This window comes from Cervus elaphus, chromosome 30 (assembly GCF_910594005.1).
Source record: "Cervus elaphus chromosome 30, mCerEla1.1, whole genome shotgun sequence".
Classification (NCBI taxonomy): domain Eukaryota; kingdom Metazoa; phylum Chordata; class Mammalia; order Artiodactyla; family Cervidae; genus Cervus; species Cervus elaphus.
Window position 1 is genome coordinate 15,694,255 of NC_057844.1, and position 15,405 is coordinate 15,709,659.

General features: G+C 46.4%; 1 protein-coding gene across 14 annotated transcripts in view; it reads right to left on the minus strand.

Moving 5' to 3' along the window:
• The window catches only part of TSC22D1 (TSC22 domain family member 1), a 122,535-nt gene extending 113,820 nt beyond the window's left edge, over positions 1 to 8,715 (minus strand). For 8 of the 14 annotated variants that reach the window (XR_006338926.1, XR_006338925.1, XR_006338927.1 and 5 more), the window contains exon 1: positions 5,225 to 8,714. Coding sequence is in view for 10 of the 14 variants with exons in the window: in XM_043892195.1 (XP_043748130.1) it covers positions 5,225 to 8,091 (2,867 nt within the window). In the remaining 4 variants the exon portion in view is untranslated. Of the gene's footprint in view, positions 1 to 5,224 lie in introns of all 14 variants that reach the window. The other 6 variants (XM_043892199.1, XM_043892197.1, XM_043892198.1 and 3 more) reach the window with 3 other exon arrangements.
• Positions 8,716 to 15,405: the final 6,690 nt, after the last annotated feature.

A 15,405-nucleotide genomic window follows, 5' to 3' on the forward strand; every position in this document is an offset into this window, starting at 1 on the left:
AGATTTAAAAAATGAGGGAAGGGAAGAAAAGAGAATAAACAAGAGGATGGGGGTAAGAAGGAAAAACAAAACCCACACAGGTCACATGTAATATCTGTAAGATATAAGAATGGCTTTAAACTTCTCAAAAGCAATATGGAAGCTACAAAGCTATGGAGCAAAATTATAAAATAATACAATTTCCAATCCAATATCCCTTACCTAACTGTATAAGGGTAATATAAAGCCATTTTAAAACATCAAGCAAGCCAAGAAAGAATATGACATGGGTCACGGGAAAAGAGAGATCCAACCACAGAAGACACTGAAAGGAACCTCACAATATTAGTAAGTCTAAAAGGCAATTAGTCCAGAATGAAGATCAGAGAAATATGAGACTTCCTCAGAAAGATAAAAGTGGTAACAATACCTGATATGTCTGAACATCTCCAGGGACATTTGATGAAACGCTGAGTCAGTGATTACTACAGAGAAAACTAAAGCGGCAGGGAGGCGGGAGGCGTGGAGACAATGAATTCCAGCCAGATCAGCCTATGGAAAAGCTAACAGTTAACAAGTCACATTGAGAACTGCTTATCAGCTCTTTAGTCTCCCACATTTAAGTACACCCAGAAGATCAAGAATTGCCAGACATCTGAGGAGAGGCTCTATCACAAAAGGTTAAGCCCAAAACCCACAAAAATGGGAAGAAAGGCAACTTGGAGGAAACAGATGATGATGGATGAAAACTTGGGGTAAGGGAACCCACTACTAACATTTGTATATGTTAAACAATATACAGAAATATATATACAGGTATACCATACATACTAGATAGCTGGGATAGGAGGAGGAAGGCAAGTGCAGGGCATTAGACAGGCTAGGAAAAGTTATATTTTACAAGAAAACTGAATAATCAACAGTGATGCAATCATAACTATTAAGATGAAGGGTGGACCAGGAGGAAGAAGGACCAGCTGAGTAGATCATGACAAAGTTAATCTTCATTTTCTACCCAGGAAGTTACTAAAGCCAAAAACAAAAGGAGTATTTTTATCTAACACATACAAAGCAAACCTAAAGGAAATCAACTTTGAATATTCATTGGAAGGACTAATGCTGAAGCTCCAAGATTTTGGCCACCTGATGCAAAGAGCCGACTCATTGGAAAAGACCCTGATGCTGGGAAAAATCGAAGATAAAAGGAAAAGAGCGCAGCAGAGGATGAGATGGTTAGACAGCATCACTGACTCAATGGACCTTAATTTGAGAAAACTCTGGGAGACAGTGAAGGACAGGGAAGTCTGACATGCTATAGTCCATGGGGTCGCAGAGAGTTGGACACGACTTAGCAACCGAACAGTAATGTAGAGCATATGAGTTAGAGACATTTCAAAGGACTTTCCAAATTCGTTTCACTCTTACAAAATCTATGCGGTAGATACTATTCTCCCCACTTTTTTTTTCTCCCCACTTTTTAAAGTGAGCAAACTGAGGCACAGAGAGGTTAAGTAGCTGGTGAACAACAGAGGTTGGCTCAGACCTAAGCAGTCCACGCTCCTAACCACCTGGCTGCGTTGTACGTCAAGTAGTAATACAGGCAGTTATTTAGAGACTAGGAGGTAAATATCACAATCATCATCTACAAGAGGTGAAAGTGATTGCTTCCAGGGAAATAAAGAGGGCAATAAGCTTTTATTTGTTTTGATAAGCACGTAAACTATTTGGCTCTTTAAACTGGGCAGGTACAACATAAATAAAAATTAGATCTTATAATTTAGTATTTCACAGTTAAAGTATTTTATCTGATGCAACCATCCTACGAAGCTGGCAAAAATGAGCATTACTCCTATTTGATAAGAAAACTCGAATTCCTCATTAATAAATATTGAGGAACTACTCTATATACAGGTACTGTATTTAGAAGATAAATATCAATTTACCTCAAGGTATGAAAAGGTAAAAGAGGTACACAAAGTATTTTCATTCATTTCTTTTCATTTTGTTGCATTGAATTATATGATCCTGCATCTCCAACAGTTATGCTTAAGGTGAGAGACAATACAAATTTTAAATCATACAAAAGGCAGAGAAAGGTCTGCTCATTAATTCTTTCAAAAAACACTCAGCTCTTGCCCTTGAAGAATTCACAGTCTTATGGGGAAAATGGGTAAACGTAATTTTAATTGAATGTGCACAGTGCCTTGAATAGAGGAACACTAAAAAGGGCTAAGGAAAACATTTCTTGAAGAGAATGATACAGAGGGAACATCTGAGCTGAGTCTTGAAGGATGAATGCAAGTTTGACCAATTTCACAGAAGAGGCTGTATTAACAATCACAAAACACTGAAAACATCAGTGTGAAATACCTGCATCTTCCCTGTGCTGTTAACAGTAAGTTCACATTAAAGGCTAACCTAAGACATTATGTGTTTTGTTTGTTAGCCACCCAGTCGTGTCCAACTCTTTGCAACCCCGTGGATTGTAGCCCACCAGGCTCCTCTGTCCATGGAATTCTCTAGGCAAGAAAACGGGAGTGGGTAGCCATTCACTTCTCCAGGGGATCTTCCCAATCCAGGATCAAACTCAGGACTATTGCACTGCAGGCAGATTCTTTACCATCTGAGCCACCAGGGAAGCCCAACATAAAACATTAAGACCTTTTTAATGAGAATGATTTTTTTTTTTTTAAAGATCATACATAATCTTAAGGCCTGATCCATGTTTCTAGTCTTTATAGTCTCTGTCAGTAGCCAACACCAGTAGACACATATGTTACCAACATTTTAAAATTTACAGTGTTGCAATATTATTTCAAAAGATGACTAAAGAACAGCCAATCTTCATTTATCCTACCACCTAAAAGTTTTATTGCTAATGTGTTTTCTAAGTCATAACACTGACATTACAATGTACTCCTTTTCTCCCATGAGATCCATAGGTGAAGCCCAGAAGACACAAAGGACAAAGAAACTAACATGGGAAGAAAAAAGTAAAAACAATTTTTTAAATCATTATCACTTAAAAATTTTTTTCCAAACTACAGTAATAATCTGCAGTAAAATGCCAAGAAAATATTATACAAATTTACCAGATCTGACCTTTACAGCTATTTTAAGGGTCATTTTGATATTACAGAATTTAAAGGATGTTAACAAAAGCTCAAATATGTGGTTAATTCAAAACAAGTACAGTCAACTCAAGTTACTGTACACCAATATTTAATCATATTTCTCAGTATCTGTTTTACCCCTTTAATTTCAAACCTTTCTACATAATTTGCCCCTAATTAGTCCTCATCTCAGTTGCTATATGGAAAAATTGATTTTGTTCTAATATCTTAAACTGGGACTCTAGCTCTACAGTTAAAAACCGAGTTGTAAGTAGCAAAATCTGACTTTAATCGTCTGGAACACCACGTTATGGAAGGCTCTATCATGCCCTACCACCAGGAGGAGAAAACAAAAAGGAAAAAGTTATGCCAGGAGACCACAATGGTAATTAGTAAATATCATGGCAGGTTTGAATTCAAAGTATGTGGTTTTTATTTATGTATCCACCCATCTTTCACTTCTCTAAATTTAGCATCCACATAACATACCTGTTCTTATAGGGGGTTTTACTCAGATCACACTCATTAGATTTAGAAAACATGAATATCTGAGCTAAGTTAATTATTTAAAATTATAGATGTGTATTAGCATTATTTGATAAAGTTAAAGGTTTAGCAATAATTATAACACAATTATTAAGGAAACCACCTCCTAGAAGAGGTCTCTCTTTTAAAAAGTAGAGACTTGTATACATGATATGGAATACATGTGGCTATGATAACAAGGTTCCATATATGACTTAGAAAAATAAGAATCGTCAAAGGCAAGAATTTAAATTATTTCAATTAACCATGCCTTTACCTTATATCTTTTAAGTAATTAAAAAAAAAAAGAAAGCCTCACTGAAACATTTGGCCTTTGTGTTTCTACAATGGCAATTCTTTTCAAATATGATCAATTCTTCCAAAGTGAAAACCAAAGATATACATTTAGAATGTAAACGTTCCAACTGGCTTAATAAAAGTTCAATCACAAAAATCTCCAATACTAAAATATTTAAGTATCTTTCACATTTATTCAAAGTTCCACAGTGAAAATGAATAGCCTCTGTCAAAACTCCTTGATCAAAACTATTACTTTGATCAAGGTTAGTAAGACTGGCAAATCTGTGAAAAGAACATTCCTTTAAAAGTTGACTTAATTTAAAGCCGTGTAGTATCATGAGAGATTTCACAACTCTTCCAGCTTCTAGCCAGCTTCAAAGACACAATTTGATTCAATAAATGTGATCACCATATTATTACCAATCCTATTAAGAAAACAATGGTCTAGTAATGTATTTTAGGCTTTCTGTATTTCTCTGGTCACAGAAGAGAACAAGTGGAGTAGATTAGCAGGAGAACAAAGTCAGTTCAACCCTCCAAGACATTCTCTTTCTTTACTCTTTAAAACAGCTACCATCTTGATCTACTATGCAAAAGGAAAAACATACTGCATCCTACAGTCAAAGATAAATTGGGCTGTTTTTAAGAGTGTATGCCCCTCCTCCCCCACAAAACACTTTTTACCATTCCCATTTCTTTACTGTTCAGATAAAACAGCCATTAAGTAAGTACACAAAAGTCGGTCAATTAGTTTGAGAGCAACCTGTATAACCCAGCTTAGGTCACCTTTCCTATAATATCTGACTAGGAAAAGCAGTAACATGATCTTTTTCAGACTAATAGCAAACACAGTAGAACTTTGGGTCATCCAGTCCAGTGAAGGAGAAACAAATGTGGGAACCACAACCTCCCCTCCTGCCCCCAAGAGATGATCCTAACGATTTTAATAAGTCAAAAGAAGAGATGAACTATTAAGCTGGGTTAGCAAAAATTAAGCTTCTGTTCATAATTAATTCTAAAAAACCATCTCGTAAGTAACAAAACCGCTTGGGGCTCCCATACCTACTCTTAATGTTCAAAAACTATTCTGTCAAGTATTGTTTACGTTTTACTTAGACCACTTCCTAAGCATTTTGAAACCATCCCATCACACTCCTGCTCTAGAAAAACTTACCAGAAAAATGCTCGTTCACCTCTAAAGAGGAAAAAAGTAGATAATGCCTTTAGACTAACCCTGTGCAATGCAGTGACTAAACAGAGGAACTCTGAATCTGTTGAATGCCTGCAGAAACATGGCATGAGCTTACCTCTCGTCCTCGCCATCCACCAAGGGTGTCGTCAGCGGTAGCACCTTCAACGGGAAAAGAGAAGCAGAGGCTGCAAGGCTGCTGCTACTGCCATCTGAAACTGCTGACACTCCCCCACTGTCACCACTGATGGTCTGAGGTAAGCCAACTAAGGAGGGTTCCGCTGGGCGCCTGGCATCTTCGATTTGGCTTCCAATTGCCTGAGCTAATGATTGTGCGGAGAATTGAACAGAACTGAGCGGTAGCTGTTGTGCCAAAGGCAAATTTATATTAGATGCTAGCAAGGGAGGCTGACTGACACTTTGAACCAAATTACCATTCTGAGTGGCGGGGGCTTGTGCTATATTCTGTGACGGAACCAAGTTTGTCGGGGCAGAAGGCAGTCCAGAAGGACCAGCTGAACTAACCTGATTCGTAACAGAAATACTACTAGCAGAGGGCAAAGGACTAACTGCAGGCAACTGCTTCGAAACCACTCCTGGAGCTACCGACTCGACCCCCTGTGGCTGGGGAGGCGCAGGTAACAGGGTACTCTGGGGTGCAATGACCAGTTGTTGAGGAAGGCTTGAAGCGCTGGGCTGAACTCCCTGATGAAGGATCGCAGCTGGAGCAGGTGGCACTATCTGTGAAGCCGGAGGAGCACCTTGCTGGATAACTGAAGGTGTGACTTGGGTGGAAGGCTGCTGCAGTGCCGATGGTAGGCTTGTCTGTTGACCAATATTTGCAATTTGACTGCCGGGAGGTACCACAGCTACTGCCGTGTGAGCCTTGCCAACAGGTTGGCCAGCTGCCCCTGCAGGTTGTGCTTGGACTGCCGCGGGCTGCACTGGGAGCTGGATGCTCTGTGGCTGAGCCATAGGAATCACCGTGGCTCCCAGGGCCACCCCTGCAGAAGTGGGCTGTCCAGAGGGCACCGCTGTTTGGAGAAGCGGTGAGGGCTGAACATACTCAGAGGCTGGGTTCGGAGTCACTGATGTACCGTGGCTTGGGGCCATCGGAGGGGCCACAGCTGGCGCCGGCTGGCCATATTGTACCTGTTGGGGTGGCGCACCTGGCAGGGGAGCTTGCACTGGGGGGGCCGCCTGGGAATACGGCAGTTGGGGCTGAGCCAGGCTGGCGATGGAAGGCTGCTGACCTAAAGCCGAAGTGACGCCCACCACGCCAACAGGTGACGGCTGGATACCGGCTTGCAGAGGTACTGGTTGAAGACCTGGCTTCGGCTGATAGCCCAGTTCTTGAGACGGTAACTGTACCTGCGAGATCTGCGACTGAGAAATACTCTGAGGGATGCTAACTGCTGAAATGCCCTGTGGAGCGGCGCCACTGAAGTCCATCTGCGGAAGAGCCACCCCTGGAAGGGTCGGGGGAGGCTGCGGCTGCACCGGCGGGGCCGCCAGGGTGCCCATCTCTCCGCTGCCCACACTCTCCGTGTAGTGACTCAGTGTGCTGACGCTGCTGCTCACGGAGCTCCCACTCGTGCTCTCCCTCTCGGAAGTCGCTTCGGTCGGGTTTTGTCTTACACTTTCCACCACCTTATTTACCACCACCCCTTCGGTGGCGGGTATGGCGGCGTTTTCTTTTTCATAGAACTCAGTGCAAGTCCATCGACCTTTTTTGAAAGGCTCAGAAGTAGAATCTAACTTCACGACTCTGAACCTGGACGTGTTAACGGCTGGCTGTTGCTGCTGACTCGAAACGGACCCCACAGTCATGCCCGCAGCTGCACTGGCAGCGCTGTTAAGGGCCGCGGAGGAAGCAATCGTACCATTGCCCATGCCACTCAAGATATTCACATTAACCCCGCTGCTCACTGCAGGCCCGACACTCACACTAGCAGCACTGGGGATACTGCTCACACTTATATTAGCGTTACCAAGGATGCTGCTGGTCACAGCAGGATTAAAACTACCCACAGCAGTGATGTTAACGTTATTCATTGTATTCGTGCCTGTAACAGAATTTATACCTAGGCTGCCGGTAGTACTCGGAGCACGTATACTAGTCATGACAGATGCCGGCGAGCCACTCGATGATACAGCAGAAGTTGGTGCAACTGGCATAACACCGTCAGAGCTTCCCGCGGTCGAGAGTTTTCTGGACCCTGGGCTTGAGGGCGGCCCTCCAGGGATGGATGTACTGGCCACACCGGCATGGGATGGGTAGTGGGGCCCGTGGTGCAGGTGGTGGCCATGAATGGGATGGTGGTGATGGAGGGGGTGTGGATGAGCACTCCCATTGATCACAACGTTCTGTTGTGGAAGGTGAGGCAAATGAGGCTGAGGAAGGTGGGGCTGGTTGGGAGAGACCGCCCCAGGTGTCTCGGCTTCCTGGAAGTTATTGAGAGTCTCTTCTGAGGAGCTGCGTTCAGGCTCCCCTAAGTCCGTGGCCCTGGAAAGCGACACATCAAGGATCTCGGAGGACGACAGATCTTCCGTGTGAGACTCATCCAGGTCGTCGTAGCTCTCCGTGTCCTCTGCGATGCTGTTGTTCGAGCTGATGCTAGCGGAGATCTGAGCCGGGGTCACGCTCGTTATCTGGAAGCCACTTTTCTTTTTCATCTGCGTTCCGCCTGGCGCAAGAGGCTGTGCCTGCAGCTGAGCCTGCGAAAGGAGGTTCAGGCTTTGTGGAGGCGGAGGCTGTGGTCCCGACAGAGAAGATGCTGCAGGAGGCGGCGGCTGGAGCAGCGACGGAGGCGGAAAATCCTCAGCAGATGGGGCACTACTACCGACGCCGGTACCTGCTGCACCGAGAGCGGAGGCGCTGCCCCCGCCGCTGCCCCTTCTAGGGAACATTGCCGGGTGCGCCATCTTCCTAGCACTCATGTCTGCAGCGGCCGCGGCCGCCGTGGACTCGGGCGGCTGGTGCATTGTGTTGGGTACCGGGGCGGGGGGCGGAGAAGGCGAGTGCAATTTCCTTCTGCACCGTAATCTTTGTATTCAAGACGCCGAGGAGGAAAACGGGAGCTGACGCTCCGCCCGGCGCGATTCCCCCACCTCCTCCTCCGCCGCCGCAGGCGCCGGCGTTCCTGCCTTCGAGGGCGAGCTTCGGGAAGGGAGGATAGACGAGGGTGAACGGGAAGGCCGGGGACCCGAAGGGGGGGACCCCTTCAGTCCTTCGCCATCCACTTTCCCCTCTGGCCTCACACCCCCTTTATACTCCGCTTCACGTGGGGTGCGGGGCGGGAGGGAGGGCGTGGGCAGGGGAGCGGGGAGGCGAGGGGAAGGGGGTGGGAAAAGCCAAGAAATGCCCACCTTCTCCGGACAACTCCGGAGCCACCTCCGCCCCTCCTCCCGCCGGCGGCGGCGGCGGCCGCTGCAAAAAGCCTCCCGGTCGCCCTGCACGAAGGCGGCGCCGAGCGAGTGTCGCCTTCCCCTCGCCGCCCCCCAGCGCCGCCGCGACTGCCGGCGGCGAGCCCCGAGCTCAGTCAGTGTCGCTCAAACCTCCACTCCCAGCCCCGCCGGCCCGGCTCGGGCCTCCTCCCCCCACGGCCCCGCGGACCCTTTCAAACCCCCTGGGCTCGCGGCGGCTGCTGCTGCTCCGTGAGGAAACGCTGGCCGCGGCTGGGGCCGGCGCGGCGAGGCTCGGGCGGCGGGGCGCCCGGTACGGTGAGCCCAGCAACGGGGCGCGGGCGGGCGCGCAGAGACGCCGGGTCCTCGCGGAGCACGGCCGGGGCGCGGCAGCGGCGGTGGCAGCGGGAGCCCAGGGACCGCTCCATCACTGGCAGCCATGGAGCCCGAGCATTTTCCTCCCTCCGGGCAGGCGCCTCAGCTCGGCACACGTCCTCGGGGAGGAAGGGGCCGGCGCCCGAGCCTCCCCGGAGGGCGGCGGGACGTGCGCTGAGGAGCGCCGGCGGTGGTGCGAGCCGCTTCGTCCTCGTCCTCCGCAGCCGGTTGGTCCTCTCACCCCCGCTGCTCCCGCGGTCCGGGCGGGAGGGGGCCGCAGGCGGCGGCGACTCCTCTCTCGGCGGCGTTGGTGGCCAGACGGGGCTGGTGCAGCGACTGCAGCCGACGGCGTTCAAAGGAACGAGAGGTGGGGTTTGGTCGGTGTCGGCGAACGGGGCGGGTGAGTGGGTGGGTGCCGAGGGAGGGCGGCGGGCGAGGAGGGGGCTGTGGTGGTTGTTACTAGTGCTCTTCTCCGGCTCCGCCGTATCCCCCGGTCTCTCGCGGCATCGGGAGAGGAGGGACCAGCGCCCGAGCGCAGGAGGAGGAGGAGGGGCGACCGCGGGCGAGAGGAGGCGGAGGCGGCGGCAGCGGCGGCGGCGTGGGGGAGGGGGCCGGCTGAGGAGAAGGAGGGAAGATGGCGTCTGCGCATGCGCCCCGGCGCCGCAGACATAAAGCCAGGTCTGGCAGTAGAAGGAGGCGGCGGCGGCGGGTCTTCGGGCCTCGCCGAGCGCTCCGGCGGAAACTGCCGAAGGCTGACTGAGGCGCCGGCGGTGGGGGGGTGTTGGGGAATTTCGGCCGCGGGGGAGCGAATCCGGGTCGGCCCGATGGGGGGTGGGGCGGGGCGCGGGGCGCGCGCCGGTTAGGCGTGTCCGCTCCTTTTTCCACACGCGGCCGGCGCGCGCGCGGGCACGCGGCGGGCTGAGGGGCCGGCGGAGGCAGCCCGGGCCCCGGGGCTCGGGGCTCGGGTGACGCCGCCCCGGGCGGTGTGCCCCCCCCCCAGCCCCCGCCTGCGGAATGGGTAATGAGGCTTTTCTCCGCAGCAACAGCATCACGAGTTTCAGTTCCCAGGAGTCCGCCGCCGCCACGACATGAGTCAGGCGTTCCTCCTCGGCGCGCAGCGGGGCCCTCCTCCCCGCCTCGCCGCACCTGGGCTCGCCCCCCGGCCCGCGCCGCCCTCGCCGGCTACTAGGGCACCCCCGAGCCGCGGGGTCCGCGGAAGGCCGGTGGCTCCTCGCGAGCGGCGCCCCCTTTTGTGCGGCGCGGTGGCAGCTGCCATGCGGTCCGCTCGACCCCTTCGACGGGCAGGGGCGAGCGAGCCGGCAGATGTTGCTGCTGTTTGCAGTCAACGGCCGGAGGGAGCTCATCTCCAGAAAGGGAGCGCTTGCAATCCGTCGTTACCTGGAGGGAAGCAGCCCGGCCCAGTTTAAAAAAACAAAACTGACCTCAACAGGTGGAGCTAATCGCCCACAGGGATAGCTTTCCCTGTAATTGTCCAGGCGGTAGGCCGCATAGGTTTTGACTTGAAAGACAAAGTGGCCTGGTCATGGTGGCAACGCGAGGACAATGATCAATGAAGACCACCTTTGGGGATTAGAAAAAGAACTATCTGCAGTTACAGTTTGGAAAAAAGAAAGAAAAACACCTGCATAGTTCTACAGAAGCATGGTTAGGTTTGATTGGAGGCAAGTTAACTGGAAGTTGCTGCTCTTGCCATTCATTACACGTCAAAACATTCTAGCCCTAAGCATTTTTGACCACTAAACAAAAATGCACTTCTCACCTAGGAACCAAGAAAACAAAAATGCAGTACAGGAAACCTCAGAAATGTTTGTTTTTTTCAACTTAGTGTTGAGGGACTAAACGTTTATGGTCATACCTCTGATTCACTAAATCTCACAGACCAGATCTACAGTCCTGTTTCAGGAGCTTGTTAAAAACATAAATGGCAGGGTTTGAAAGATGCATAATAGTAGATTCAGCATGTTTCCTTTTAGCTTTCTCTAAACTTTTCCCCTCTTTCTATCCCCTAAAAGGTTAGGAACCTCACTATTCTATTCCAGTATAGAGAAGCACATGCTCAACATCCCTGTATAACCTGTATCAGTTTTGATATATTATTGTTTTTTCTATGCTCTCCTTCACCAAACTCAAGTAGGACTACATGTTTTTAACATGGAGTTCTGGGCTCAGTACAAAGTGCGTGCCTGCTCAGCGGCAGCAGACTGCGATCCCATGGACTGTAGCCTGTCAGGCTCCTCTGTCCATGGAATTTTCCAGGCCAGACTACTGGAGTGGGTTGCCATTTCCTTCTGCAGGGGATCTTCCCCACCCAGGGATCAAACCCCAAGCCTCTTGCATTGGCAGGCAGATTCTTTACCACTGTGCCACCCAGAGGGCCTGGGTACAAAGTAGGTGGTCACAAATACTGAAAGGGAGATGGTAGTAAAAATCAAAATCATTTGAGAACTTCAGACTTGTTTTATGATATTCATGAATTGATAGGTGAACAATTGGATTTTTTACATAACTGTGGCCATTTTTTTTTTTTTTTACATAACTATGGCCATTGAAGGCGGGAGGAGAAGGGGACGACAGAGGATGAGATGGTTGGATGGCGTCACTGACTCAATGGACATGAGTTTGAGTAAACTCAGAGAGTTTGTAATAGACAGGGAGGCCTGGTGTGCTGCAGCTCATAAGGTCACAGAGAGTCGGACACGACTGAGCAACTGAACTGGCTCACTGACTGATGGCCATTTACAAAAATAATTTCGGTTTTAAGGCTACAACAGCCTTTGCTGTAGGAGATACACACAATTAATGGCCGCCATTCATTGCTGAAATGCAAATATGACGTGCTTTTTAAATAGTTTTTGAACAGAAAATAGAAAGTAAGTATCCTAAAAAATTGAAAGTGCAGTGGAATGTAGTGGGGCTAAGTGTGTCTCTGAGCTACTATGTGAAAGAAAAGACTCACAGCCCCGCAAATGTTGACTTTTAGGTCAAACTTTTAAATTACCCCCAAACAACAACTTAACACGCCTGGGGCCACCTAAATACCCACCATGATTGTGCTGATAAGGTTTGAAGCAGAAGAAACACATATAATCACGTCTTCCAAAGTTGGACAGAATGACTCATTGAGATAACCCTGTAAAAGCAGATATTTCTAATAACCAGTAATAATGAATATTGTTATTTTTGTGCTGTTTTGATGTTGGGGGTGGGTGGGTGGATTATTTCTTTTAAAAAGAGACTTATTTTCATTTTTCCAGGGTAACAACAGTAAGACCTAAGAAAATATGGTCTTTCGAAACATGTTTCACTTTTATCTGCTGTTTCACCTTCAAATTCCTGGTGAGGCAGCCTCAAGTCCGACAGAGATATGACGAGCAAGTCTGCAAATATGGAAAACCTGAGTTTGAGAAACGTCTCTCTCTTTCTCCAGTTGCCAGCATTTCTATGATACATTAATATGAGTCCCTAAAAACAAACAGAAGCCCTTGAACCAACGTGGTGGTATTACTATGTTCCCACGTTTCAGTTTGAAAAGTCTGGATGTTTTGTACATTATTATAAAATGCCCCCTGCTGTGTGGAATGAAGTCATTAACTCCTTTGAATCCAGTACTTGGACTTATCCTTTGTCTTTTGAAAGCCTGTATTTCACCTATTTAAATTCTGAAGGTATAGTTCTGAATTACTCTCTATTGTCCATATTAATCCCAGGTGCAGTGTTCACCTGAATCTCATTATGGTGACGTTGCAAACCAGCATGTAAATTTCACTATGTCAGGAGTTTTTAGTGGGCTCCTCCGGTGGTGCTAGTGGTAAAGAACTTGCCTGCCAATGCAGGTGATTGGATTCGATACCTGGGTTGGGAAGATCCCCTGGAGGAGGGCATGGCAACCCACTCCAGTATTCCTGCCTGGAGAATCCCAGAATTTTTTCTACCATAAAATGGAATATTTCCTGACCATTATAACTTAATTTACCTGTTTGTGAGAACTGTGAAATAGATGGGCATTTAAAACCAAGTAAGGGACTTCCTTGCACTGAAATTGCAGAGCCCTCACGCCCTAGAGCCTGTGCTCCTCAACAAGAGAAGCCGCCACGATGAGAAGCCTGCACACCACAAGAAAGAGTAGACCCCTCTCACAAATAGAGAAAGCCCGAACAAAGCAACGAAGACCCAGCACAGCCAAAAATATTAAAATAAGTTAAAAAATAAAACCAAGCAGGGATTTCCCTGGCAGTCCAATGGTTGAGACTTCACCTTCCAATGCAGGGGGTGCAGGTTCGATTCCTGGTCAGGGAACTAAGAGCCCACCTGCAGGGAAACTATATGTTGCATGCACAGCCAAAAAAAAAAGTTTTTAATAAAACCAAGTAATTCTCCAAAAGTAATGCCCTTGAGGAACAGGAAGAGAATACTTGCGCTCAGAATGGCTGTGAGTGCAAAGATAAATACGAAAGAGAAACGGGTGCAGAAAATACACCATTGATCCACTTCACCAATTATTCTGGCTAACTAGGGCTTCAGTCATGCTGTAGTTATGTGTAACTTTTAAATATCATCTTTAAAAAGTCAAATTTTTTTTAATAATGAGTTATAAATATGAAAAAAGTCATACATTTTTACATATGAAATTTATGCACGGGGATATTACAGCATGTTTATTAAATCAGTTTGCTTTCTAGAAAATTGTTAATATGAGACCAGGAGTCATATGTGCTCTCTAACTTTTGTAAATTGCACAAAATACTTATTTTGAAACTTTTCATTAACATTTCACTGAGTATAGCTTAACTTATAACTGATTCAATTTTGTAGTACTTGTTAAACTTTTAATATAAATATGTTTCTGGTCAGCTAAATAATGTTGTATCCTCAAAGGAGACATGATTATTTAAAAAAAAAAAAAAAGTATAGAAATTTGAATTTATGGTTCAGCGGGCACACTGATATACATTAGCTTGTTATAAATTCTACCTTTTGAGGGAGAAGGCTTTATCATTCTCATTTTAGAAGTAAGTGATCACAGAGAGATTAAATAACTTGTCCAAGGTTTATGCCTAAATCTGGTTACTCGGGTCCCTCCTCATTGCAGATTCCATGCCTCTGTGCTGAGGATTTTCCTGCAAACACAGTATGACCTCTAGAGACTAGTATTTTTCAAAGCTCTTTTGGAAATTAATGAGTGTTCTTTTAATGCTCCTGAATGCCAAAGAAGATAATTCAGCACACACACTAATTGCACACAGCATTTCTTCTACATGAAGGGGATGAAAGACTTCTTCTCTGTTTGAAGCAACATAAATGTTACAGACGCTTCCACAGTCGGTCTTCTCTGAGGAATGTGTTAATTTGGAGAATTTCCTCACAATTAAAAAAAAAAAAAAAACCCATTTCTAACTTCTGCTACAGAACTAAGTAACATTAAAAAAAGAAATAATTTGTTAACTTAGTTGTTTTTTTTCTAAGTTTATAATCAACCTTCCAGATCTCCCCAGATGATAGCTAATATTTATTTAATGCCTACACACATTTTCTAACTGCTCTAAGTGTTTTATCTTTAATTCTCACAACTGTATAATGTTCAAGCTGTAATTACCCCATTTCACAAATAAGGAAAACAGGGTGCAGAGAGTTTGTGGTCTTAAAATTTAGCAGTTGGTAGGGCTAAGATACAAATCCCTGCAGTAACCTTCTCTTCCATCAGGGCTGCGTCTGAGACACATTGTTAAATCAGGTTTCTGCCAATTCTAGCTCCCAAGTTAAATTTCCACAGAATACTCATGTTTTAATTTGTCCAAAGACTCTGGGAACACCATTTTCTCCTTATGCAGAAACATTCTAGGAAAGAATGTACATTTTAGAATCTCTACTACGGCTGCGTAGGAATTGGACATAAATGAACAGAACCACGGCTTGATAAGTTGGATGATCCTTCACTGATCAAAAACAGATGTCAAATGCTTGAGGGGGGAAAAGGCATTAATCACACATAATTGGGGAACACTGTCTATGCAGGACAAGATAAATGTTTTCCCATCCTAGCAATTAGTGTCCATTGAACATGAGAGCCTGTAAAATAGAGACAATAATAACCTAGTCTTTCCAACACGTTCTAAGGACCAATTTATATTTGTACATGTTTTTGAATATTTGAGTTATTGAAATAAGCAAATTCATTATTTTTCTTTGTGTTACAATTCTGAGAAGACCTCTGTCCTTCCACCATATGTGAACCAAAACCAGGTCAAGAAGTACAAACAGATCATGGCAGCCAATATTTCTTTGTATTTAAAGATTAGGTCCACAAGCACAGGTCTATTTCAAGTCTCAGAGCTCAAGGGAAAAAGAATGGCTGTTGAAGTCATTCCTCAGTGTGGAATTTTCCTTTGGTCATTCATTTTCTCCTACTCTGAGTTATCTTTCAGGAGAAAAACGAGAAAATAGTTTTCAGTAACTTATACTTAAATTGACATTCCCAGTTAATTTCATTGTGGAAGAAAA